General features: G+C 39.3%; 1 protein-coding gene across 3 annotated transcripts in view; it reads right to left on the bottom strand.

The window, feature by feature from the left end:
* Window positions 1-25,957, bottom strand: part of SUCLG2 (succinate-CoA ligase GDP-forming subunit beta) — a 232,409-nt gene that overhangs the window by 180,236 nt on the left and 26,216 nt on the right. For all 3 annotated transcript variants that reach the window (XM_077821193.1, XM_077821194.1, XM_077821195.1), the window contains exon 2: window positions 10,363-10,504. In XM_077821193.1, the coding sequence (XP_077677319.1) occupies window positions 10,363-10,504 (142 nt within the window). The remainder of the gene's footprint in view (window positions 1-10,362; window positions 10,505-25,957) is intronic.

Genomic DNA, 25,957 nt, shown 5'->3' on the forward strand with positions numbered 1-25,957 from the left:
ACTCACAAGCCGCAAGTGGCTCTTTTAATGTGTCTCCTGCGGCTCTTTGCAGACATGATATTAAAATACTGTGATTTAATTATTACCCAATCAGGATGCTTTTACCATGTTATTAACCAACTGTAGTTGAGAAATAATACTTGGTTATTTTGCTGTGAGAATAAAATATAATAGAGTGTCTGTCTGTGTGTGTGTGTATATATATATATATAAAGGGAGAGAGAGAGAGAGAGAGAATATGAAACAATGAATTCACAATATTGTGGCTCTTTAGGGTACTGTTGATCGCTAATTTGGCTCCTGAACCACTGAGGTCTGAGTATCACTGCTCTAATCCATACATAGCATAGATGGCACACAATTCTGAATTTGCAGGATTGAATACGATTGATCATCAGGCATTACATTACATCAATATGTTCCTATCGCTCAAAGGAATAATAAAGACAGTCCACTCCTGTGACACTTAGATTGAGCATGCTGAACCAGTATAGAGGACTTATCTTATTCTGCAAGTGGCAAGCTGGTGGTCATGTAGCAATGACATCTTACACCCAGTAAAATTAAATGCACAATCTACCATTAAGTAAAGTTTCTTACAATGGATCTTATTATGACTGCAGCATCTAATTCCTAAAGATCCTTGGAAACTGTTTGATTTTTACATATCAAATATTTTTAATACTGCTATTTTTAGCTTATCATCCACAGCTCATCCACCTCCTCTTCCTCCTTTTCAGAAGCAGAGACTTGTCCCCAATATACACAAAAGCATGAAAACACACAGTCTGTATTTTAATACTTGGATCATATATAATATTTCAGACAAACAACAGACTCTCAAATCCCTCAGCTTGTTCTGTGTTGAAGAGAGGTCCTTAATTGAGGTAGTTTATCCACCGAGTTTCTTTACAAGGCAGACCGAGCAAGACTGTAATATTTTCACATATATCACAATCTATTTCTTTTGGAAACTTAGAAATCTTGACTTGAAACATAAAATCACATAATGCTAAACTTTCTGACATTCTGCAAATAGTGCCTCTTCTACAACACTTACACCTGAGACTTGTTTAGTATGAAAAAGCAACAAAATCTTTTGAGCCCAGTTCTGTGTTCCTTACTGTGCAAAACTCCCTTGCAAGTCAATATGAATTATGTCACTTAAATTTTCTTGACATCTGCCATGCTTATCTTGCTGGAAAAAACTACTGATCTTTTAATTTATTTAAAAATCTCTTCTAGATTGCCTTCTGTATTATTAATGTTTTCAAAATCTTTCCAAGGAAATTACTATTCAAGGTTCATGTTAGAGAGGGTTTACCATAACAGAGATACTAAACATTTTACAATAGAACTGCTGATACTCAATTACTGGATAAAGACTTATCTTTTTACGTGTGTGTATAACACCTTCATCTAAGTAGTTTACTAGATTTTGAAATACAGCCATAAAATAAAAAAGGAAGCTGAAAGATTAAAGTTTCATGGCTCAATTCCTTACAGGAGTAACCTGTATATCAGAGGAATTTGATTTACACTACTTCAATTTCACTGAGAACTGAGGCCTGGTTACATTTAAAAGGGTTTGCCATGCAGTTAGACCAGCAAAACCTTCTAGCGTAGACAAACTTATACCAGCAAACAAGTCCATTTGTCAGTATAGCTTACAAACGGTTCTCCGAGTGAAAGAATACATATTGGCAAAATGACTTTTCTTTGCCAGTATAATTATTTGTCAGTAGATCTTTCACCACTACAGAAATGTTGCCCCCCCCAAAATAAAAAAAAGTCACACCCCTAACCGACACTGCAATACAAGCAAAATCTTTAAGTGTAGACTAGGACTTGGAGTGAACTAAATTTTAAGTTACTTCACCTATCTTCTCGTATTTCATAAGCTGTATCACTAAAAAAGAAAACGTCACATTACCTTGTTAGTTTTTCTTATTAAACTTAAGCAGTTTCTAGGTTAAATGAAAAGGAGATGCAACATGTTAGCAATAACAGACATCTACAAACAAACCTAAGGGTCCTCATGGCCAGTAAAGGAGGAAAACAGCAGCTCCGGTAATTACTATAGTCCTTACATTCACTAAGTACTAACGTAGATATTCAATTTAAATAACTGTCTTTATTGTCCAGTTCAAAACATATGGAAAAAGAATATGACATAGGATTTACAGAGGTGACCTGACAAAGGTATTTTTTATGCCATTCTTTTATGGGACTTGTAAGACAATGGTGTAATATTACATGATTTCACTTTTTCATTTATTTCCTGCAATTTTGTAATACATAAATCAGTGGCCCATTGCTACATTGACTTTTTTTTTTTAAAACAGCGTGACAAAAATAAAGCTATATGAAAACCCCCATCTAGTCTCCATCTCCCTTAATCACCACCCTCATCAGTTGCTCAAGAGAAAAGGGGAGCATGGCCACAATCTCTGAAGCTCAACAGTCCCTGACTATTTTTGAAAGAAGGGTGAAAACCTGTTCCACAACTGAGGTCCTGTCCCAAATAAACAGAGGAATCCAGCTGGAGCTTGCTTGTTGGCCGTAGCTGCAGCAGTATGGCATGGGGGAATTGCAGTCTTTCCAGCACACAGTATTTGGTCAAGTCATGTAATTTGTTATGAATAAAGTGCAATAGTCTCATACTTATTGTTAATACAGGATCAGATTAGAACCCTTCCTTACTCAGATACTTTTAATCCTGTCAGAGCATCTAAGAGAACATGCTTCTCCTGTGTTCATGCTATTGTCTGTCATCAGATCTTTCATTTCAACAGAGGTTAAAGAGTCTGTGAATGGATATTTCGTGCTATGATAGCTAGCTTTTATTTTTAACCTGCAAATGCGCGGGTAAGTGTTTGATGTGTATTTTGTTTGAAAAACTGAATATAATCAAATTTTTAATAAAAGACCCAGCACGTTAAGTTGAGGGTAGTTACCATAGGTCACTTTAGAATATAATACTTACCATTACTCTTCAGATACTTGTGTAGTAATCATAAAAAGTTGCTTATCAGAATACAATGCCTTTGTTCTCTAGGCAGAAGCCTGAACAAGGACCAGGCTTGGGGCTAGGAGCTACTCAATTCAGAAATTCTGTCTATGGAATACCTCCCTGTCTAATCAGGTCACTTCATTTTTGAACTTTTTGGTGTCTCCTGTAGGTTCCTCCTTTTTGATTTGCAGCTTGTTTTTCGGTGGGCCATTTGGTCCATTCTTATTCCATTATGTAAATCTTTTTTATTGTGTCCTTTGTGGGATGACCCCAAGTGATAGGGATGCTAGTGAAGTGACTGAACATAAAACAAATAAACGTGACACTGATCTGCAACTGTAATGTAATGATCAATATACCGTCATCAGAACTTATGTTCTTGCTGCTGGATATTCAAACCACACCTTATGACAAAATGACAGCACAACATGCAGAATGATGAGTAGGATATTGTTAATTACTTAATGGATCAACGAGTATGTCAATCATTTCAACATGCAACCGTTCTTCATATTGTAAAGCACAATTCCTTTATTGCACAGTAACTCTCTATTCTTCTGATGCAACTATATAAAATGACAAAAGAGTAAATTATCACTGACTGATGGAAACATTTATGTAGCTGAAAGTGTTGATAAGCTAGCCAAGTTCAGTAAGAGCACTGCATACAGTTCACATTCTGCAGATGGTTTAGCAGAGAATTAGTTTCTGCTTTTATATTTTATTTTTCTTACCATGCTAAAAAATATTTTCAATACAGTTTTCTCCCTAGATCAACATTCCTGTGGTTTACATGCCACAGTCAATGACATCATTAATATACTGTGGATATGCCAAACAATAAGACTGCTATTCAAATGAACTCCCATCTATTTTTATAAGCAAGTAATCACAGACTAGCTTTTATTTTTGTCTCTATTATAAATCCTTTTCTTTTCCCCCATTTCCTGATTTTCACCCACATAGCACCACTTCTCAAGGTAAAAGCAGGAAGGTGGCTATATTTCAATAGCTCCACTGAACCAATACTATAGAAAGAGAATTGGCGAGGGAGAGAGAGTTTAAGAAATGGCAGACAGAGTGTCTCAGGGATGCTGAATTTGTGTTTGATCTGATAAACTGGCATACGTTACTACCACAGCACAGATTTTTGCCTGTGTTACCTGGGGAACCTATCACTATCGTTACTGTTAGTTGAGGAGGGGTAAAAAGGATGGATGGATTTGGGATTACAAAACAATATCCTACATTTTCATTTAGAACAAATATCCCTAGAAGGCCAGAGCAAAAAAATTTCATATTTCCTTTGGGGGTTAAATATCTCTACCCAGCTGCCTAGAACAAGAAGGGCAGACACAGGATGGAATAGCTTGTTTGTATGCATTTGCACTGCTACCTTATTAAAAGAGTATGGGTAATCTCTATGAAAATTATTGTGATCAGGATACCAAACAACTTACTGGCCTTGACTATCCATTTATAAAGTTTCAGTCATGTTCCTCAAAATAAGCATGAAATATAAAACAGCCTTCAGAAGGATTAATTGGGGAAAGGAGACAATGATCTGAGAAAGTGTCCAAAAAGGAACACTTCTCACTCAACTGCTGTCAGTCTAATTCTGACTCAGAAGAGTCAATAGTCAATTGCAAGAGGCCCCAGAGAAGAATCTAAGATCAGAATTCCAGAGAATCAGGGAAGATAAACTTCACATTTACTGACATTGACTTGCATTACAAACTTGAGACCAAATTCCAATGTACCTAGTGAAGTGGTATACAAATACTCAATGCAGAATCTGGCCTCACAATATTTTAAGCTTTTCTTTTAATATACAAAGTTATTTTTACTATCCAAAGGTCCATTCAAACTAACAGGATGCATGGTCATTTCAATGAACAAATCTTGAAAAAAGTGATTTCAATTATTCCAGTATTTCATTGGGCAGATTAATATTTTAGATATTTCTACACCAACTTTCCACACAAAGATGGACTACAAGCTGTCAGGAACAGTATCCCCGACAATGTCACGGCCATACCCTTTAGCTCCTGGAGATCAGTTCAGATCTCTGATATAACCATGTTAATTTACTTTGTTGTGTGCAAGATTTGAGAATATTTAACTAAGCAGTACATTTAAATGGCTTATGCATATATGAAACATGAGACAAAAAACAGCTTTTTATTGCTAAACAGAAAATTGCTGGAAGATTGGCACAGGAGCCATCATATTACTCGTGGATAGTTTATCTGTTCTGATTCAGAATTGTGTGAGTGGAAAACAAAGGGCAAGCTGCTATCAAATAGAAATATCTAGTAATCAGGTTTTTAAAAAATGCTTAAAAGCGGGGTCATTTACCAGATCACATTCTCTTTGAATAGCACAGCTATTCTGTCATGTTTGAGCTGAAGACCCTGTGACACAGGAACATTGTGTACTTCAATACTCTGTGCTAAATTCTTCCTACAAATACACCACAATGTTGATAGAACATCAACAAAGCATAGAATTTGGATTTAGCACATCTGGGTTCCTTTCCTGGCTTTTGTCACACACCTTTTGTCACTCATAGATACTAAGGTCAGAAGGGACCATTATGATCATCTAGTCTGACCTCCTGCACAACGCAGGCCACAGAATCTCACCCACCCACTCCTGCAATAAACCTCTCACCTATGTCTGAACTATTGAAGTCCTCAAATCATGGTTTAAAGACTTTAAGGAGCAGAGAATCCTCCAGCAAGTGACCCATGCCCCATGCTACAGAGGAAGGCGAAAAACCCTCAGGGCCTCTTCCAATCTGCCCTGGAGGAAAATTCTTTCCCGACCCCAAATATGGCGATCAGCTGAACCCTGAGCATGTGGGCAAGATTCACCAGCCAGATACTACAGAGAATTCTTTCCTGGGTACCTCAGATCCCACCCTATCTAACATCCCATCACAGGCCATTGGGCCTATATACCATGAATATTTAAAGATCAATTAATTCACAAAATCATGTTATCCCATCATACCATCTCCTCCATAAACTTATCGAGTTTAACCTTGAAGCCAGATAGGTCTTTTACTCCCACTGCTTCCCTTGGAAGGCTATTCCAAAACTTCACTCCTCTGATGGTTAGAAACCTTCGTCTAATTTCAAATCTAAACTTCCCAATGACCAGTTTATATCCATTTGTTTCATAGATACTAAGGTCAGAAGGGACCATTATGATCATCTAGTCTGACCTCCTACACTATGGTGCTAATAAGCGACGGTCACATAACCACCACCCTACACCGGAAACCTGCTGACTGCTAAACTTACCTACGTGCCTCCAGCTTTCATCCAGACCACACACCACATGATCCATTGTCTACAGCCAAGTTCTACGATACAACCGCATTTGCTCCAACCCCTCAGACAGAGACAAACACCTACAAGATCTCTAGCAAGCGTTCTTACAACTACAATACCCACCTGCGGAAGTGAAGAAACAGATTGACAGAGCCAGAAGAGTACCCAGAAGTTACCTACTACAGGGCAGGCCCAATAAAGAAAACAACAGAACGCCACTAGCCATCACCTTCAGCCCCCAACTAAAACCTCTCCAACGCATCATCAAGGATCTACAACCTATCCTGAAGGACGACCCATCACGCTCACAGATCTTTGGAGACAGGCCAGTCCTTGTTTACAGACAGCCCCCCAACCTGAAGCAAATCCTCACCAGCAACCACACACCACACAACAAAAACACTAACCCAGGAACCCATCCTTGCAACAAAGCCCGTTGCCAACTGTGTCCACATATCTATTCAGGGGATACCATCATAGGGCCTAATCACATCAGCCACACTATCAGAGGCTCGTTCACCTGCACATCTACCAATGTGATATGTACCAGCAATGCCCCTCTGCCATGTACATTGGCTAAACTGGACAGTCTCTACGTAAAAGAATAAATGGACACAAATCGGACGTCAAGAAGTATAACATTCAAAAACCAGTCGGAGAACACTTCAATCTCTTTGGTCAATCAATTACAGACCTAAAAGTGGCAATTCTTCAACAAAAAAACTTCAAAAACAGACTCCAACGAGAGACTACTGAATTGGAATTAATTTGCAAACTGGACACGATTAATTTAGGCTTGAATAAAGACTGGGAGTGGATGTGTCATTACACAAAGTAAAACTATTTCCCCTTGTTTATTTCCCCTCCTACTGATCTTGTAAAGTACTGGAAATGGCCCACCTTGATCATCACTACAAAAGGTCTCCCCTCTCCCCCCCTCCTGCTGGTAATAGCTCATCTTTCCTGATCACTCTCATTACAGTGTGTATGGTAACACCCATTGTTTCATGTTCTCTGTGTATAAAATCTCCCCACTATATTTTCCACTGTATGCATCCGATGAAGTGAGCTGTAGCTCACGAAAGCTTATGCTCTAATAAATTTGTTAGTCTCTAAGGTGCCACAAGTACTCCTTTTCTTTTTACGGATACAGACTAACATGGCTGTTACTCTGAAACCTGAACCAAGATTGTCCCCTACAACCATTTCTTCTTTGAGGTCCTCACTACTCACCAAAACCAAATCTAAAACAGCATCCCCCCTAGTCAGTTCAGCAACTACTTGATGAAGGAATCCATGAGCTATCGCATCTAGGAAAATCTGAGCCCTATTATTATTACTAGCACTCGTCCTCCAGTCTGTATCTGGGAAGTTAAAGTCTCCCATGATCACGCAGTTTCCATTAAAAACATTAAAGAGGGCTCTATCCATATCCAAATTAGATCCTGGCGGTCTATAGCACACCCCAAGCACTATCCCAGGGGAGGCTCTAGTAATTTTCTTCCCCAATGTAATTTTTGCCCAGACGGACTCTGTCTTATCCATTCCATCACTTCTTATTTCTTTACATTCTACCTCATCATTGATATACAACGCTACTCCACCACCTTTACCTTTATTTCTGTCTTTCCGAAACAGCACATACCCTTCAATACCCGTAGTCTAGTCATGACGACTATTCCACCATGTTTCCGTTATCCCTATATCATCTGGTTTTACTTCCTGCACCAGTAGCTCTAGTTCCTCCATTTTGTTACCTGGGCTCCTCGCATTGGTGTACAAACATCTTAATTTTTGCTGTTTGGCCTCGCTCACATTCTGTACCCAATGAGGCACGGTCATTCTACAGCCAGCATAACCTATTAGACTGGTATTCACACTGCCCTTCCTCCTTATATCCATTCTCCTACCCACGGCTGTACCCTTTCTTACTTTCTTACTTTCTTCACTCTCAATGCATGGATCAAAATCCAGCATGGAGACTACCTGGACATCTCCCAACCATCTCCCCCAAATTCCTAGTTTAACGCTCTCTTAATCAGTTGTGCCAGCCTCCATCCTAGAAGTCTATTTCCTTCCCTACTCAGATGAAGTCCATCCTAAGAGAACTGTCCTCTGTCCATGAATGTCTCCCAGTAGCCATACATCCCAAAGCCCTCCTTATAGCACCACTGCCTAAGCCATCTATTGATAGTCATAATCTTGTCACACCTTTGTTGCCCTTCTCTAGGAACAGGCAGAATCCCACTAAAGATCACCTGAGCCTCAATTTCCTTAAGCGTCTTCCCCAACCTAGCATAGTCTCCCTTAATACTTTCCAGCGAGAATCTAGCCGTATCATTTGTTCCCACATGAAGGATAATTAGGAGATTCTTTCCCGCTCCCTTTAGGATCCTTTTCAACCTCAGGTCTACATCCCGTATCTTAGCACCTGGAAGACAGCACACCCTTCTATTCTCTGGATCAGCTCTGGTTACAGGCCTGTCTATTCTTCTCAGTAAAGAGTCCCCGATCACAGAGACCTATCTTTTCCTGGTGACGGTACTATTCTCCAGTCTATCCCCTGTTCCCTGTGGCTGCAAGTTCTTTCCATTCCTATTCTCCCTTGCAATCCTCTTCAACCCATCCTGTATCCTCCTGGGGCTCATATTTTGTGTAGTCTCCATTGACTCTTCCCCTTTTCCTACAGGACTAGCCGCTCTTCTCTTCTTCCTTGCCCTTCCACCTTCACTGACTACCTGCTGAGCCCCTTCTTCATTTTCCAACTCTACAAACCTATTCTTGAGCTCTATTTCTCCTTCACTAGCCCGTCTTTTCCTTTGCCTGGTTCTTTTAGTCACATGCTTCCACTGACCACTTTTCTCACCCAGCAGTCTCCCCTCAGAATTCCTCAGTCCTGCTTCCATCTGCAAGTCTGAGCTTTCCCCTTCAGACACCTCATGTCTTCACTCCATAATCTGCTCAAACCCCTTCTAAACTCAACCAGACTTTCCACCTGCATCTCCAAACCTTGGATCTTTTCCTCCATCAGCTCTATCAGATGGTATTTCATGCATACAAAACTCTTACCAGGTACCCCCCTCCAAGATCACGTACATACCGCAGCTTCCACATCCAGTCATCTTCATTGTCTCTTCCACTATATGGGTCACTCCCACTGCTGCCTCTGTATCAGTTATAGCCTTCCCACCTAAATCCTGTTAATCTGGGAAACACAAACCACACCACCACCCACAGCAAAAACAAACCCCAAACAAGCACCACAAGACAAACTCCCCTTTCAAACTCCCACTGAAACTCCCCTGTTTACAGCTCTGTTTGCTGCTCCTGTGCCGCTACAACTTTATGTGACCCCAGATTCCGCATATGAACAAAACCCACTATACACAAATACAAGTCTGTTTAAAAGCAATTTGATTTACGCTTGTTTTCTTCCTTTGTTAGAACAGAGTTTTGTCTGAAAAAACGGTGGTTGTTTTTTAAAAAGACGTTCATCTGTTTCTGTCTCTTGCTCCCGAAGTCATGACCCTGCTCAGGATTGTGAGTTCAATCCTTGAGGGGGCCATTTAGGGATCTGGGGCAAAAACTGGGGATTGGTCCTGCTTTGAGCAGGGGGTTGGACTAGATGACCTCCTGAGGTCCCTTCCAACCCTGATACTCTATGATTCTATGACATGACAATGATTTCTATAGCAGCCACTCATAATGTTACAATCTTGATTCTGAATGTATTAAAACTGACACAAGCAATGTTAAAGGCTCCATGTTATATGCAGTTTACAAAATAAAATTATGACGGAAATAAAACCACGCTCTGAAAAATATTGCTGTTATAAAGCTCGCTTCACATGTGCAATGAAACAAGCACTTATCGACTGGATGATATTTCAAACCTCTACAATAAACATTAAATTTAAGATTGTGTACAACTAATATAACTTATTATAAGGCAATTTATTTTCTAGGCTGGTATCTAGCAAAGCAGATAGTCACTGTTACTAGTCAACTTACTTAGCCTCTTAGCAGCCTCCAGGGCATCATTTGCAGAGTCAGCCACGAAGAATCTCTGAACTGTAACCCCATGGTCTGCCATCAGTTTTTTACTCTGGTATTCCTGCAGGTTCAGCCATCGTCTCGGGGTTAATTGAACAGCCTCCAGAAATAAGGAGAAACAACAAAATGCTCATTATGAACCGTTCATGCAACAGTCAACTGAACTATTAAGCCTCAAACTAACAACAAACAAAATTATTTAGGAGAAAAGGAAGAATGTGCATCATTTTAGGAAAATGCCATCTCAACATGTGTGGCAAACACATTCTGACACCTATCAAAGATACTAAAAGGCTGCACAAGGCTCACAGGGTGATCTTGGTTTGATGTGTGTGTCTCATTTAAAATCAACACAGGTTTGCAAATTTCCTTGGTTTGATTTCTACAGTATATTTATGGTTTTATGCATTTCTGTGCTACCTAAAAAGATAATAAAATTGTTACATTAATAAAAATATTCTTTGCTTTAGTTTAAAGTCCATAAGATACAAACAATAAGTTTCTCAGACACTATATACACACTTTTCAGAGGGGTAGCCATGTTAGTCTCTATCAGCAAAAACAATGAGGAGTCCTTGTGGTACCTTAGAGACTAACAAATTTATTTGGGCAAAAGCTTTCGTGGGCTACAACCCGCTTCATCAGATGCGGGGAGTGGAAAGTACAGTAGCAGATATATATATATATATACACACACACACACACACACAGAGAGAGTACATGAAAAGATGGGAGTTGCCTTACCAAGTGGGCGGTCAGTCTAACGAGACAATTCAATTAACAGTAAAATACCAAGGGAGGAAAAAACCACTTTTGTAGTGGTAATGAGGGTGGCCCATTTCAAACAGTTGACAAGAAGGTGTGAGTAACAGTAGGGGGAAATTAGTACGGTAACATCAGTTTTTCTAATGACCCATCCACGCCTAGTTTTTATTCAGGCCTAATTTGATGGTGCCCATTTTGCAAATTAATTCCACTTCTGCAGTTTCACGTTGGAGTCTGTTTTTGAAGTTTTTTTGTTGAAGAATTGCCACTTTTAAGTTTGTTATTGAGTGACCAGGGAGGTTGAAGTGTTCTACTACTGGTTTTTGAATGTTATCATTCCTGATGTCAGATTTGTGTCCATTTATTCTTTTGAGTAGAGACTGTCCGGTTTGGCCAATGTACATGGCAGAGAGGCATTGCTGGCACATGACAGCATATATCACATTTGGTAGATGTGCAGGTGAACGAGCCCACTGATGGTGTGGCTGATGTGGTTAGGTCCTATGATGGTGTCCCTTGAATAGATATATGGACAGAGTTGGCACCGGGGTTTGTTGCAGGGTTTGGATACTGGGTTCGTGTTTTAGTTGTGTGTTGTGTAGTTGCTGGTGAATATTTGCTTCAGGTTGGGGGGCTGTCTGTCTGTCCATCCTTGCTTACAGAGCAACCAGCAACTACACACCACAAAAACAGACTCCAACGTGAAACTGCAGAAGTGGAATTAATTTGCAAACTGGACACCACCAAATTAGGCCTGAATAAAGACTAGGTGTGGATGGGTCATTAGAAAAACTGATTTTACCGTACTAATTTCCCCCTACTGTTACTCACACCTTCTTGTCAACTGTTTGAAATGGGCACCCTCATTACCACTACAAAAGTGATTTTTCCACCCTTCGTATTCTACTGTTAATTGAATTGTCTCATTAGACTGACCCCCTACTTGGTAAGGCAACTCCCATCTTTTCATGTACTCTGTGTGTGAGTATATATACCTGCTACTGTATTTTCCACTCCATGCATCTGATGAAGTGGGTTCTAGCCCACAAAAGCTTATGCCCAAATAAATTTGTTAGTCTCTAAGGTGCCACAATGACTTCTCATTGTTTTTATATACACACTGTACATCTGAGTAGGAAATTTTTTAAATTTCAATTAAGGGTTAAATTTTCAAAGTAATAATAAATCCCAACACATTTTAAAAGGTTTGGCATCTATTCCTGATTGGCTCTGTTTTAGTGACCTTTTGTTAAAGGAACTAGCAAATGACCAGTGTGGCCATATGAGTCCAGGAGTAGCAGCAGAAAGAACAACTTCCCAACCTCACCATACAAGGTATACAAATTATTCATACTTATACATGTGTATAATTATGTATGTGTGTGTTATATATACCATGGGTGGGAGGGGGGGGCTGGGAGAGAGATAGAGACTTATGCACACAAACCAAAGGCCAAGAAAACAAAAGATCACAAGCAAATGTTGAGTCTTGCCTCCATGGGAGCCACAGGTGCACCACTGAAAAGTGCAGACAGGGGCATTTCAGAGTTGTGAGTTCAAAGGAGTGGGCCTGATGTCTACTCCTTTCTATACGGTACTGCTACATGACCAGCTGATCCAACTTCACCCTTTTTAGCTGAGATGCCTCAGCTCTTTCTTTAAAGCTTCAAATACTAATATTAAAGACCTTTCCTGGCTACTGCTGAACATTGTGAACAATCCTCTCTAGCTTCCTCATCTAACATGAGCAGCTTTGATGAACAAAGTTAGAAACGTGGTGCAGTATTTTTTTCTGTCAGTCACATCAGGTGGCTGCTTGCCTGGCTCCACTTTACACTCTCCAAATATAATTGAATTGTGTTTTTAGGCTAAACGAATTTAGTGATGGTGATGAAAGGTGCCAGAGTGACAGCCCTGGAGACTGAAGTCCCATTTATCCATATAACGGATACTGTACAGAAAAGAATGAAAGCATGCACCGCCCCCTTCCCCCCCACCTCTTCCCCCCTAAGGAGTCTCAACACTGACTTAGAGGCACCACTACCAGGAGAGAATAAAGTCTCCATGTCCACTGTTAACAATACCAGCCATTTAGTGTCTGAAAGCACCTAGCACACACTGGGTTCTAGAAGAAACACATAATTACAACAATTTAGTAGTAAAACCTACTTCAGGGAAACCACATAACAGATAGCTTTGCCATCAAATCTGTGCGTCCCTCTGGACATTTTCCCTCTATCCCATAAGCCAGCGTTTCCCAAACTTGGGACACCGATTGTTCAGGGAAAGTCCCTGGCGGGCTCGACGGGTTTGTTTACTGGCCGCATCCACGAGTTCGGCCGATCGCAGCTCCCACTGGCCGCGGTTCGCTGTGCCCGGACAATGGGAACTGCTGGAAGCGGCGTGGGCTGAGGGACATACTGGCCGCCACTTCCCACAGCCCCCATTGGCCGGGCACAGCGAACCACGGCCAGTGGGAGCCAGGATCGGCAGAACCTGCGGACGCAGCAGGTAAACAAACTGGCCGGGCCCGCCAGGGGCTTTCCCTGAACAAGCGGTGTCCCAAGTTTGGGAAACACTGCCATAAGCCATACCACTTATCTGGCTAAGTTATTGTAGATCCAAATTTCCTTGCTTTTGTACATGTTACACTTCCATTACTACTATATTTTTTTAAAATATATATTCCATGATCTAAAGTCAAAAATAAATTTAACGTATGTCATTTAGGCCCTGATCCCGCAAAACATTTGTATATGTTTAACTACAAGCATGTCAGTAATCCCACGGATATTAAACACATTGGTAAATCATTACAGAATTGAGGTTTTATATGTTTCCAGATCAGAGTGTTACAACTTACAGTAAATATGGAACAACCCTCATTGTCAACACAATTTCTTGAAAAAATTAACTTTAGTTAAAATTTACAAGGGGAAGGTGTGGGGGGAACATCTGAAAGTTCTACTATAACCTGAATTTGAAATGTTCCATGACAAACCAACTCATGCTCCCCTCTCACACACTTAACCAAGCATGACCATACTTTTAGAAATATCTGCAGGCTGGCTAACATTTCTTCTTGGGATCCACTTTAAAATGGTTAAATAGAAAAGGGAAGAGTTAACTGAAAAGGGACATCAGCCTGAATGACAGCAGTGCTACCTGGCTGTGGTTTAATTACAATCTGTGTCATGCAGAAGACACTCTTCTCCTTATGGAGAGATGAACTGCTGCCCCTGTGGCAGATAACCCACCATAATTTCTCAGCTGCTCATAAAATAAAAAGCACTGAAGGCATGCTGGCACCTCTCAGTTGGACATAACAGAAAGGATTATTTATGATATTAATACTTTGATCTCTAAAAGCAGGACATAAAACAATGATTATCCTTATATAGTTTTATACTAAAAACAAAAAAATGGTAATAGGTCCACCTTTCAACAATATATGGCTTTTATGCAATACTGGAGTTTTAGATATTACATTATATCAAAAACGAACATCCATCTGTTGCCACTTCCTTTGAAACAGAGGACACAAAAGACTGATATTAAAGACACGTAAAAGCCATGTACTTTCATACAGGAAATGTGAGGTTTTGTATATTACAAAGTGATTCCTGCAGAATTGAAACAATTACAAATGGCTCAGAACTCACATTTTAAATAATGGTTGAAGTATTTTAGAAGAATAAAATGCTTATAGTGAATACCTACAATAACCTGCCTCTAAATTTTAGGTAATAATTCCACCATGCAAGTGTCTCAACTTGTTTTTTATTTCTCTATGATCTTCAGAGTCAATACATTTACTTTTCGATTTATACACCACATCCAAATTTAAAGCCACTAACTAGTCACTCTCGTAATTCCTGAATGAGAATATTTTCCTTCTCATGTTTTCTTCACAACCACACCCTCAAAGGGGTGAACTCTCACACATAACCAAAGCTTATTTTAAGGCTAGAAGGGACTATTATGATTGTCTAGTTTGACCTGCTGCAACACATGCTATGGCATCCTACCCAATAATTCCTGCATCAAGCCCATCATTTCTATTTGAATTATAGCATCTCTTTTAGAAAGAGTAGAGAAGGTTTCTTAGATATATCCAGCACGTTAAAAAGCCCCCCCGCCTCTTTTCCTCTGTGTGTGTGTTCAAGCACAGTTATAACATTAAAATCCTGGGGGCTTAATTTTACACTCTTCATTTGGATTCTTTTGTCTTCAAAATATTCCTATGCTGCATTCATTCAACAAAATGTTAATGCACTCTGCTACAAATTAATTGCCACCGATATATAGTTCAATTCTTTATTCTGTGTAAATATACATATCAGATACATACACACATGCAGATTGGAGTGAAGGATTACAGAGTCAAATGTATTTCCCCAGGAATTTAGAAGTGATGAAACAGGGGTATACAATACTATATATCACACATTGAGGGAACTACTGTCCACTAGATGTCAGTTTTCTAATTTAAGGAGAAACAGCTACTTATAAGATTAAAAGAGGTTGGCTGATCTAAAGGCTGGCAAATACAGACACAAAAGTATGGTAGCTCAGTATTGTAGGGGCCAATCATTATCAGATGAGTGCTCAGGAAAGGTTGGTGCTTTACTGCATGTTTACACTGAGGACCAAACATGAATTGTGTAATTTCTTCCCTTTGTTTTCACTCCTGATCGCCCCTTTCCCCAACACCAGTGTAAACCTTCCCAAGCATTACTTGATTTCTCCTTCCAAGTAAGGTACTTATCTCATGAGCTCTCATTTACGCTATCAGCTGCCAGGCATCCCCTCACATACCCTACTAGAGCAGCAGCCAAAACAACTGCAGTGAAATGGAGTCTCAGATGATTAGACCCATTAGAGGTGACCTTGCAGCACGTAGCTACTGATCCTCTGCCTTGCCAGATGCAGTTTGAGATAGCTTTTGGGGGGAGAGGGGAGTGGGGGAGAGTGTGAGAAGAGCCTTTGCAACCAGGATGCAGCATCAGCCAGGACCTCCAAGAGCAAGTGACTGAGTCCTACTGTGTGTGAGGCAAAGGAGAATCCAAATGCACTACATAGGCCCTCATCCAACAGAAGAGCAATCCCAGTTCACTGTGGAACTAAGTATTGGGGAAGTTAATAACTAGTTTAAAAAAATCCCTTGTTGGTCAAGGGGTCGGGAGCTCATACCCATAACTCCGGTGAATCCAGTAGGTTTTCTATGCTTTTAAGCCACTCTTCTTAAAATTCCTCATGTGCCTGATTAAGCTCCTGCCTGCCTGTTCAGGTGCCTCTCATGCATTGAAAATTCTGGCCATTATGTTATCTGATGAGCCCCAAAAGAATAAGATTTTTTTTACAAGTCTTCAATGGGCATAACATTATATAAATGATAAAAATTATTTCAGCTGTAAGAGAAGGTAGAAAAATAAGAACACTTTTAAACTGTTCAGGTCAGAAGACAACTATCTTGGAAGAAAAAGCTTGATCAGACCAGCTGGCTTTGAGACATTCTGCTGTGGTTACTAGTTGTATTTGAGAAGTACACCTCTTTGTCAAGGCCTGGAGCTCAGCACAACATCTGTGAAGGCATTCCTCATGCTCTCGCTCTGTCTCTCTTGCTCAATAGGGAATTTACAAGTCTAACTTTCAGGGTACAGAAAAATAAGCTTTTAGTTAATTCATTTATCGTGCCTTGAAAATATGCACGCAAAAAGAACAAAATTTTTACTTTTACCTTCTTGAAAGGGTTTCAAGATATTATTTGGAGGTTAAAAACAGATTATTCAAGGAAAAATTCTATTCTCATTCAAACTATGCTTTAAAAAGTTCTCTCCTAAAATATGCTACAATTACTAATGAACAGAACAAGTTACAGTTTTCATATTTCAACAGTGCTTTATCACTGTTTTTTTCAAACAAAAATGTTTCCAAGAAAGAGTTGTTGCAGTTTCATATGTCTGTTTAAAAAAACAAAACAAAACAGATAAGTTAGCATCCTCACTTTGACAAACCATTTTAAAATTTCAGACTCGTGCACAGATAATTGTTATTCGCAAAACTATCTCAAAGAAATTCTTTGTTCTCTATGGTATACTCCTTAATATCCACTGCTATAACAGAAGAGTATTTCTGAATTTACTCTCATCCCTAAAATGATAGCTTTTTATGTCACTGAGAAAGGGAATTTTCTAAGCAAACCAAAAGAAAATATTTATACTCAACAAGTTTTTCAGAATTTGATTGCAATTACAATCTCCTCAGAAAAAAGAAAATCCTTACATTTATTACAATTAGTAAATTAAATTTATTAATCTCTATGACTATTCAATTAGCTCTCTCTGGTTGGATGCAGCAAGCATTTTCTTTCATAACAGGTGTCATCGGGAAGGCTTTAAATTCCTCAAGTATGAAGCAGCAGTAGGTATGAAAAATCATCTTCCTGAAAAATCCCATTTTCACAAACAAAAAGCAAAATGAGGTTAGTAGTTAAAGCAAGAGGCTGGGAGTCAATTCTATTCTCAAATGCACTACTAGAGTGTTGAACAACCTGGGCAAGATCCACACCCCTTTGAACCTCCACCTCCAGAGTTTTCCAGTTGCAAAATGGGTATTAAAAACATCTTACTACCTCACGCGAGTGTTGTGAAGTGTAATTAATGTTTGAGAAGCCCTGTGGAGAGCATCAGATTAAAAAAAGGTGTTGCACAGAGAGATTTGTTCTTGTACCACCAGCGGAAAATAACATGAAAAAAAGAGAAGAATGATCCATGCCAATATTACGAACAAGTCAGAGCTGAGGTATAGAGAAGGAGACAGCAAGAAGAGCGTAGTTCAGAATCGGAAGAACTGGCAAAACGGATAACACAGAACCAGAACAAACCCCTGGAGAAATAATGAAAGACTATGCTTCTATAGAAGACAGACACAAGATGTTTTTAATCACACCTTCACTTGCAAACCATAAAGTACTGTGCAACCATCTTACTTTAGCCCTGAATTTCAACCAAGATGGGCTTTCAATCAGGATTTTTTTTTTTTTTTTTTTTTTTTACAACAGACCAACTCCATGTGATGAACTAGTGAAGGTGATGAATGAAAACAGCCTACTATTATATACATTTGTTGCTTATCTATACACTTCAGAAATCAGTGGAAATTGACTCTATATTAAAAGTTCTGCAGAGCACAGGGACATGAAAAAGTTACATTAAACCTCTTGAGAAACACAGACCTTCTGCCTTGATAAGGACAGGCAAAAGACAGTAATTACAAGAGAGACTGAGTGAAGGGAAAAGACATGCCCCTCTCTAAAAGATCTTTTCTCTTTCAAGAGCATCTTAAAAGTGAAAACTTGGAATCATTTGTGATGGATTATAGGCTAAAGCAAAAAACGCTGTGATGACCAACAGCAGAAGAGACACTAATCGCAGAATTAACACCTGGATCTAAGAAGTTCTGTTATACTAAAAACATGTTTGAAGATAAAACAGAAAAATTCATCCTAATCAGAATGGAAACAAAGACCTTTGGATAGGTGGGACTATGGTGAATAGAACGAATGAAAGCCTCCAAGTCTTTACTACTCACTTTTACCCAGGGCTCAGAGGACTACTATGATACAAGTCCCCTCAAATGCACTTTTCCCAAGTATTCTCAAAACCTCATCAACATACTGTAGACAGGAAAAACATCCCAGGGATCACACACTCCATACCATGATGCATCTTATAGGTAAAAATAAGATATAGCACTGACTGACGTTACCAGTGCTATTGCACAACTGTACAGCCTTAATACAAACACCACAAAGGACTTTATGGTAACAAGATTTTAAAAGAAACCTTATATTTTCCAGGCCGATTCTTCCCCTTGAGACTTCTTAGCAGGACGCTTTAATTTGGCATGGAATGCGACTAACATCTCCTACCTGCCAGTTCTATTATTTATTCTCCCGCTCCCCTTTATGCCACAGCTCTACTGCTGTGGACAATCTAGTTGCCCTCAGCAGTATTAAATTGCACCCAGAGGCACCAATGCACACTTGTCCATCCATAAAAAATAAACCATAGGGGAACCAGGCTGTGAGCAAGGATCAGTGGAAGTCATCTGAAAGTCTCTTTAAAGAAAATCTAAAAGGCTGAAAAGGGCAAGAGTAAAACAAGGAAAAGCACAGACTTTTTATTTCTGTTCTCCCTCTTCCTCCACCCCCCGTTCTACTCATAGCCCTTCCTCTCTTTCCAACTCCTCCTCCCACATTTCTGTCAGAAAAATCAAAGGAAAATCCCGGGGAGTATGCCATATATCTTTCACACTCTTTCACACAGGGCTGCATTTGGGTGGAATGCAACACATTTTAATAGCTGAAGATACATTTGGGTTTTATGCCATTTACTTCTTAGCAATCTATTTCTTCACTGCAGGGTTGTATCGCAACATAAGAAGTGTAATCCGTTTCATAGGTATTTCTGTCACTCCAACCTATCAAGGAAGCATTGGAAAAAGTCAATAAATGGACCTTGCTATAAAACCCCCTGAGATTGTGTGACACATCTTGAATTTTGCATTTGTAGTCTGACAGTCAAGAACTGGGAGAACTTGAGCCTCAGTATTTCTGTTGGTGTGAAGCATTTTCTGCTGCCTGATATTGCTTCAGAAGATTGCCATTTTTCAAAAGAAAACAATTTCTTAAAGCACACTTTTTTTAAAACCCTCAAATTCAAAATACTCATCACTGTAAAAGTATATTAATCTTAAATCTTAACTTTTACTATTGTGTTCCCAACAGTCCAAAGAAGGCTTCGTGGTTAAAGAAAAAAAATGTTTCTAATTTTCTTTCCTTTTTCTGCACCCAATCCCGTTTTTGTACATTTAAATTCAAGTTCATTTATCCAAGGGAAAAAAGCACAAGTCTCCCTTTACAGAATCACAGAAGTGTAGGACTGGAAAGGACCTCAGCAGGTCATCTAGCACAGAACCCTGCACTCAAGGCAGGACTATGCAATAACTAGACCATTCCTGACAGGTGTTTGTCTAATCTGTTCTTAAAAACCTCCAATGACGGAGATTCTACAACCTCCCTAGGTAATTTGTTCCAGTGCTTATCTTGTGTTTCTAACCCACAGAAACTAAAAACCATGCAATAATTTTCAGATAGTTGGATAAAGTGAAACTCAAGCTACAAGAATTAATCCCAGAAAAGGAAATTTTTATCAGCATGTAAGGTAAGTGCCATTCACATCTTTACTGCAGGCTTCTAGTGGAATCAGTGTTACTACTAACAAAGTTATACAATAGCCATTATTTAGAACTCAGATACATCAGGTTTGTTAAAAGTAGAGCAGTGCTTTTTTAAAAAAGGGATTGGTCAAAGTGTCATAAGTAACCACTCCAAGCATTAGTTTGTGACACTCAGTTTGTGACACATTTGAAAGCTGGGGTTGAAAACACTGTAAAAAGTGTTTCAGGGTAATTTTCTTCCTTTCTTTTCTTTCCCTTGTCTTAGAAGCTAATATAAAAAGAGAAAAATTAAACAAATAGAATCTAAGATTCAGACTGATATACACCAGCAAAAGCAAGGAAAATATATGAGAGATAAAGAGGCACTCTAAAGGCGCTTTAAACTCACGATTCTCACTCTTGGGTTCATATTCCTTAGTGTTAATCCGTAGGTACTCAAAGAGTTCTGAGATTTTTTTAACGTATGGGTCCAAGCCAGGCTTTCACAGAAACACTATTAGACGTAACTGAATTTCCCCTTCTTAACAAACCTGCTGTGAGTTATACCTGTACATATATAAGTTCTGTATATTTTGCTTGTGGGCATGTACACTGTACAAAAACTACCATTCAGATGAAATATCTTCCATTGTTGTTTGCAGGTACTAACAGCTGTGTTGGTCCCAAGATATTAAAAATACAAGGCAGGTGAGGTAATGTCTTTTATTGGACCAACTTCTGTTAGTGAAAGAGACAAGCTTTCGATCTACACGAAGCTCTTCTTCTGAAAGCTTGTCTTTCTCACCAACAGAAGTTGGTCCAATAAAAGATATTACTACCTCACCCTCTTTTGTCATTCAGATGAGTTGCATAGGCACATTAAAAGGAAAAGTCAGGTATCTTTTCCTGACCCCCCCCAGCAAAACCTAAATATACCAGGCATTTATTGGCTATTTCTAGAGAGCAAAATTGACTGTTTATACTCCCACAATCATCTCTATTTCCTGCTGTTTTGTTTGTAGAAAATGGTCAGAGCGAAAGGTTGTCTCCCTCATCTCTCTGTAATAGTAGCACGTTATCTCAGGGATGTCAAATTAAGTTCGTTCCCTACCCTGTTTCCTGTTGCTTGAGATGTCACAAGGCGACAGAAATTAAAAGACAATTAGAATATGAATAAGAACAACACTATAATTAAACAGGAGTGGAACAAGCAGCATATTTTACAGAAGGAAACAGTTTTCATATATAAAAAGACATTTGGAAATAACAGTTAACTAAGGTATTTTAGTCCTTATCTATATGCTTCATTAATTACCATCAGTCTCTTTCGGATGACCCACAAGGTTTCTTCCAAAGTCTGCTTAAAAAAGCAAACCAAAAAATAAAACCCCTTATTTTTGTGCATTTGAACAGGAAAAAGGCCTTCATATAGTCAAAACAAAAAAAAAAAAGTTTTCAAATTGAAGGGTAATTGACTGCTTGGGAAAAGATACTACCTTAGTTCTCCAGAGAATGAAATCTTCCATTTAGCCACAAAATGGATACAGCGCTGGTAGTGCAAGCTTCACCACACTTCCTCACCACTATCCCTGAGAAGCTAGTTCATTTTCATTCCATCCTTGGCCTCTCTGCTGAAACTACTAGCAAAGACTCCAAGTATACTGGCACAAGATGCTAACTCACCTTGAAACAGACTAAAGCGTACCCCAATTCATCTCACATACTGTAGAGAGACAGCTATTAGATATCCAGCTATCAGAAACCTGGATAGGATTTGAATTTATGACTCAGAAAAGAGGGTATATAATTCATTATCTAATCCAATGTGCCAGTCACTTTGTATTGGTTTTCACTTAATTACAGACGATTAATTTCTACGTGGCCTTATCTTACCCCAAAGAATGTGTTTGTGCAAAACTAAAAGCAGACTTCATAGAACCTATTCAATGTGCTTTGATGTTCAGAAATAGCAGCTTTCGGCCCACAAACGTTGAACAAGTTTTGGATTGGTAAAGCAATTGATTGTCCTGGACTGATAAACCAGTTTCCAGATCCCTGCCTGCCCACGACAGATAAAACTCAGCCAAATACATAACTGTATAGCCTTTACCTCAATCAGCTGGTTGCTGCTGGCAGGCGACATCTTGCTGAAAAGTGTCATCATTTGTGAAAATCGTAGCAAGAACTAGAGGGGATCTCGTAAGACTTTCAGCCAGTTCCCATCCTGCTTTAAAAGTCATAGATCTTTAAACATCACATATTCTCTCTAAATATTAATGTGCTGGTGTGTTTTTTCTTGGACAAATATTAAAGTATTGTGATGGGGAAATCTTAACAGGATGGATTCAGATAAATACTCAAAGATTCAGATCTTTAACTCTACTCTAGAATTTTGTTTAAGAATAAGAATTTCAAAAATTCTTATGTAATATCCTGCCTAACTTCACATACAATTACATCAACTGAGCATACACGCTGGATATTGGTAGATATAAATGGCAAGTTATATATCCCAGTATCCCTTTGCACGCATAAATTGCCAGTTTGCATATGCACTTCTTGAAATCAGGCACTTTTTTGGCTAATCTATTAAAAAGGACACTGCTTCTGGACTTCAACCTGCAATTTCCTAGTGTTCAGTTTTAAAAAATGTGCACTTACCAAAATATAAACGGTTAATCTATGTGTACAAGGTTACTATAACATAATTTTATAAAATAATCAGACAAACTCTTTAAGGCAGGGACTGTCTCTTACTACGTACTTCCTACAGCATAGAGCCGAATGGGGCTGAAATAATTGTATCATCTGTGTAACAATAAATAAAAATAATAATGTGAAATTTGAAAACAAAGAAATTAAGGAAGATATATCAAGTACTATGGCATCCATAAATGTTCAAATCAAAGGCATGTAACCAGATTAACTTTTGAACACTTAACTATGCAACCTGGACCATTTTTGTTTGGAGTAATGCATACACAGACAGACAAAAGGAATCTATCAATAAAACTGCACTCGCCAAGAGGTGATGCAGAAGTAATTAAAGACATTCATCCATTAATATTACTAATTTCAAATGACGACTGCTTACAACATGAAAATCTTAATGAAAAGAGATTTATTTTAAGCTCTTTCACAGCATGCATTTCCTAACTTTCAGAGTATTTTACTGACAATCAACAGGCATTTCACAATAAAGATCCAACAAAAGACTGCCAAACCTGTCTATTCTGGTTTTTTATGCTTCTACATAGCTAGGGCCCTACCAAATTAACAGTCCATTTTGGTCAATTTCACAGTCATAGGATTTTTAAAAACCATAAATTTCATGATTTCAGATATTTAAATCTGAAATTTCACGGTGGTGTAACTGTAGGGGTCCTGACCCAACTCTGAAGGCAGCAGCACAGAAGTAAGGGTGGCATGGTATGGTGTTGCCACTCTTACTTCTGCGATGCTGCTGGTGGGGCACTGCCTTCAGAGCCGGGCGCCTGGCCAACACCCATAGCTCTCCTGCCTTCAGAGCTGGGTGGCCGAAGTAAGGGTGGCAATACTGCAACCCCCCTACAGTAACCTTGCAACTTCCCCCACAATCCTCTTTAGGGTTGGGATCCCCAGTTTGAGAAACGCTGGTCTCCCCTGTGAAATCTGTATAGTATAGGGTAAAAATACAGAAAAGACCAGATTTCACAGGGGAGACCAGATTTCACGGTCCATGACTCGTTTTTCATGGCCATGAATTTGGTAGGGCCCTACACATAGCTAACACTGGGAAGACAGGAAGGGAAAATAAAATGTCAGTTCTCCAAAATCCCGAATTGTCTGTTTTAAAGCTTTTGCTCATTTAAAAATTCTCTTACTGCAGTAGCTTTCTCTGTCATTAGCCTGCCAGTTTCAGAAGTCGGAAGAGTTTCCAATTCAGCTTTACACTACAAAGTGGTTTAAAAGTGACTGGAGGACCACAATCTGCTAATGAAAAGGCAGCTTTGAGGGGAAGGAACAATTTAAAATAGTCATCTTTAGCAATTCACACTCACCTTCTCCCATTCCAGGTGCCTGTTCAACCTATTTACTCTCCACAAGCAAACTCTCCCCCCAGCCCCTATTTAACTTAGCAGATGCACAAGATTAAAAAAAAAAAATTGAGTATTTCAGATATGAGATCTCAACCATACTTTGATGGGAGTCTGAAGTCATCAGAAAGGTCAATCAGAACGTTGGACAGCCAGTGTCCAAACCTGAGTCTAAGTAGCAATGAACAATGAAGAAATACTCTTCCATGATGCTTTTCAACTATATACAATACCCAAACAGAATTCACACTCACAAACAAAGTAAGACAAAAGCAGTATTTGTCCCAGTTAAGAATTACATTAGGGAAGTTTAACTGATTAATCAATTAATGGTTGTACAGTTCTTTGAAAACAATGATATTTAAATATAATTATGATGCAGGATTTTGCCTTGCCTGGGTTAGTGATGAGATTTTTGACAGCTCCACCAGAAAAGCAAGGTAACTTAAAGGACTTATTTTCCCCTAGCAAGAGTTTTCAAGGCAAAGCCATAATCTGTACTTTCACAATCAGTAAAAGAAGAAAATGCATTTGTGGGGATTATTTTAGGAGTTATAGTAAACAAATCTTGTTGGAGCCCCTTTATTTGGACAAATCTAAAAGGAAAAACAACACTCAATTTCATGACTTGCAGGATCCCTTCTTTATTCAAGATAGAAACCCAGTATTAATATCATGAAGTGAAGATGGCTATTCTAGAAATATTTGATTTTAAGGCTGGCCAAATGAAATACAAACCCAATTCTGCTTCACTGAACCAAATATAGCTATAACCTGTGCACACAGATTCTCTGTGAAGCAGCTCTACCAATGCAAATTATCAGCCATATATTTATAGTGTCAAGGTTTATAAATATGGAACATCTTATAATGGGTTATATTGGAAACAAGTCATCTGGGGAGAAAAATATGAGGGAAAAATCTTTAGGAAGTGTCTCTTAATAGACAATGGCAACTACCTTTAGCATATGTTATCTAAAGCAAAAGTACCTAACCAAAAACGTATGTGCATATCCATCAGATTCTCTGCTGTTTCACAACTTATTTCATTAGTTCAGGGGTGGCCAACCTGGGGCTCTGGAGCCACATGCAGCTCTTCAGAAGGTAATATGCGGCTCCTTGTCTAGGCACCGACTCCAGGGCTGGAGCTACAGATGCCAACTTTCCAATGTGCCACGGGATGCTCACTGCTCAACCCCTGGCTCTGCCCCCGGCCCTGCCCCCACTCTACCCTTTCCCGCCCCCTCCCAAACTGCCGTGCCCTCAGTCCTTCCCTCCCCCACAGAGCCTCCTGCACACCACGAAACAGCTGATCGGGAGGTGCGGGGAGGAAGGGGGAGGCAGTGATTGGCAGGGCTGCCGGTGGGTGGGAGGCGCTGGGAGCAGGGGAGGCGGGGAAGCTGATGAGGGGCTGCTGACATATTACCATGGCTCTTTGGCAACATATACTGGTAAATTCTGGCTCCTTCTCAGGCTCAAGCTGACCTTCC

The sequence above is a fragment of the Eretmochelys imbricata genome, chromosome 7 (assembly GCF_965152235.1).
Source record: "Eretmochelys imbricata isolate rEreImb1 chromosome 7, rEreImb1.hap1, whole genome shotgun sequence".
NCBI classification, from domain to species: domain Eukaryota; kingdom Metazoa; phylum Chordata; order Testudines; family Cheloniidae; genus Eretmochelys; species Eretmochelys imbricata.